The sequence below is a fragment of the Eutrema salsugineum genome, unplaced genomic scaffold (genome assembly GCF_000478725.1).
Source record: "Eutrema salsugineum unplaced genomic scaffold, Eutsalg1_0 scaffold_15, whole genome shotgun sequence".
NCBI classification, from domain to species: domain Eukaryota; kingdom Viridiplantae; phylum Streptophyta; class Magnoliopsida; order Brassicales; family Brassicaceae; genus Eutrema; species Eutrema salsugineum.
Genome location: NW_006256867.1, coordinates 1,853,694 through 1,856,017, shown reverse-complemented (window position 1 = coordinate 1,856,017; position 2,324 = coordinate 1,853,694). Strand labels below are relative to the sequence as shown.

Here is a 2,324-nt window from a genome sequence, read left to right as displayed (position 1 = left end):
CCGATTGAGTTATCTTTTGCATCTTCTTGCTTTATTATAAAGTAGTAGCAAATCCAGCTCAATAGTTACTCAAAATAATTATGAACTATGTTATTTTTAAAGAACACAAAAAAACAAAAATCAATTTTGGGTTATGTGCAATGATACTTCTAGTCCTCTACAATACTAAATAGCAGTTTTTTAAACGCTTTGTTAGGAAGAGTTATGACTACTCTTAACTAGTTTCTTATTACTCATCTCTTCTTGATTTGTCTCTTGTTAATCAAATAAATATTTTTAATCACATGTCTCTTTCAAAAATAGCCTAGAAAACAAAAAATTACCCATGAAAACTTATGCAATCGTCAAGTTATCATAGTTAAATTGATCACTTGGAATGTATTTGCAAAGTGACAAATTTTAAGAGTTGGGTTTAAATTATTTTTTTGCCCGAGGATGAAAACAACAAAACATGAAGATGATTATTAAACTAAGGAAAAAAATCGATGCGTAAGTTAGTGATCACTGCGCATCATAGAGACAAACATTCTCCTTCTACAACTACTTTTTTTTTTTTAATTTTTTTGGCCTTCATCTTCTCTTCACCCACTCGTCAGCAATCCGAATTTTCCGGGTCGGGTAATTTATTCAAATCGACCCGTTCCAATGACCCGTTACCGCTCTTAACTCCGTCACGATTCTCCTTATCCTCGTAATCACCGATAATACTCTCGCCGGATTTCACAACCACCGTCGCTCCAAGCGCATCCACCTGAGCACCAACCTCCGCCGCTTTTCTCCTTATATACGCCGCCGACATATCTCCTTCTCCAACGCCGTTTGAAACCGTGGCTCCGGTCAAAAGTTCCGGGAAATTAAGCCTCGCCGAAGGACCACGGAGGCATAAAACGGCGGTGTCGTAAGCTCTCGCCGCCGCTTCAGGCGTAGAGTAAGAACCGAGCCAGATCCTCGATCGCTTGTTCGGTTCTCTAATCTCCGCCACCCACTTTCCCCACTTCCTCATACGTATTCCTTTGTACGGCTTGAGATCTCTCTTCCTCGTCGCCATCGCCGCCGTAACCGTCGCCGTCACCGCCGTTACTTTCGCTCCCGTCTCCATAACCGCCTCCGAAAAAAATCAAAAAAAAAACAAAAATTCGAGAAATTTTTCACGGAATCATCGACGTTTTCTTCTTCTCGCGATCTGATTTTTTCTCGAGAAAATTAAACAAAAAAAAATCGTAAGAAAGAGAGATCTGATGGAAATTGACGGCGAGGCGGTTACATGCGGAGCGAGGAGAGTTTAAAGACGTGAGGAGAAGATATAAGAGAAGGTTTCGGAATTCACCGACACTAAATAAAAAAAATTAAAATCTTTTCTGTTTCTATTTTTTCGCTTCTTAATAATATTTTCAAGACAGAGAAGACAAACGATCTCCTCCTTCCACTCCTATATATATTATAATGTATGATTATTTTTTTTTTTTGCAATTCCACTATTACTGATGATTTATGTTTTTATTTATTTTTGTTTTATATAGATTTTTGTTTTATTTTTTTGAGAAAAAAAGACTTATTGATTCTTTTGTAAGTATGATGGTTTTGTTTTATAATTCTAGTAATTTTTTAATAATATGTAATGATTATATTCTATCTCATAGTTTAAGTATAAATATTAGTATAAGACTATAACTATAGCTGTATTGGACAGTTTTTTCTTTGAACGTGTATAAATTTCTTGATACATCGTTTATATAGAAAACGAATATTTACTTCAAAACCGAAAAAGAAAGAGTGTAACATATACTCCTAGAAATAAATGTATGCTGAATTGTTAAAATTGAAATTAAAAATAGAAATCCATAATTGGTGTGAAAGAAAATGGTATTTAACCCAAAATAAAAGACAAATGAAAATATTATAGTGATTAATAATCAAAACATTTCACCTAGTAATGTCTTGTTAGCGGACTCAGAAACAAAAAAATCACAAAAATCATGCAAGTAAGTAGCTAAAATAATTCAAAAAAATCATCTATTGAATATTGGCCTCATATCAGAAATAATGTAAGTAGCTAAAAACATATTTATAGTTTGCGCAAATATACATAGATATAAGTCATATTTAACATATAAACAATTGTTAGAGTTTGCATATACCTAAAAATAGTTTTAGGTTCTTACACTAACTCTATATATACTATAAGCCGAAAGTCAAACATATAACCAAATATTTTAAATTCCCAAAAGGCTTTGCACTGATGCAGCTGCGCGTCATAAAAACTCGTCGACCTTTTCCATTGGACGGTGATAAAGCTAGCTCATGACTTTAAATTCAACCTCGGT

At 34.0% G+C, this 2,324-nt stretch overlaps 1 protein-coding gene across 1 annotated transcript; it reads right to left on the bottom strand.

The window, feature by feature from the left end:
* Nucleotides 1–397: 397 nt before the first annotated feature.
* LOC18021988 (ethylene-responsive transcription factor ERF008) lies at nucleotides 398–1,400 on the bottom strand. The gene is given in 2 exon segments (XM_006404754.2): nucleotides 398–598; nucleotides 600–1,400. Coding segments are annotated over 2 exon segments (528 nt in total). The 5' UTR covers nucleotides 1,100–1,400; the 3' UTR covers nucleotides 398–570.
* Between the last annotated feature and the right edge of the window lie 924 nt (nucleotides 1,401–2,324).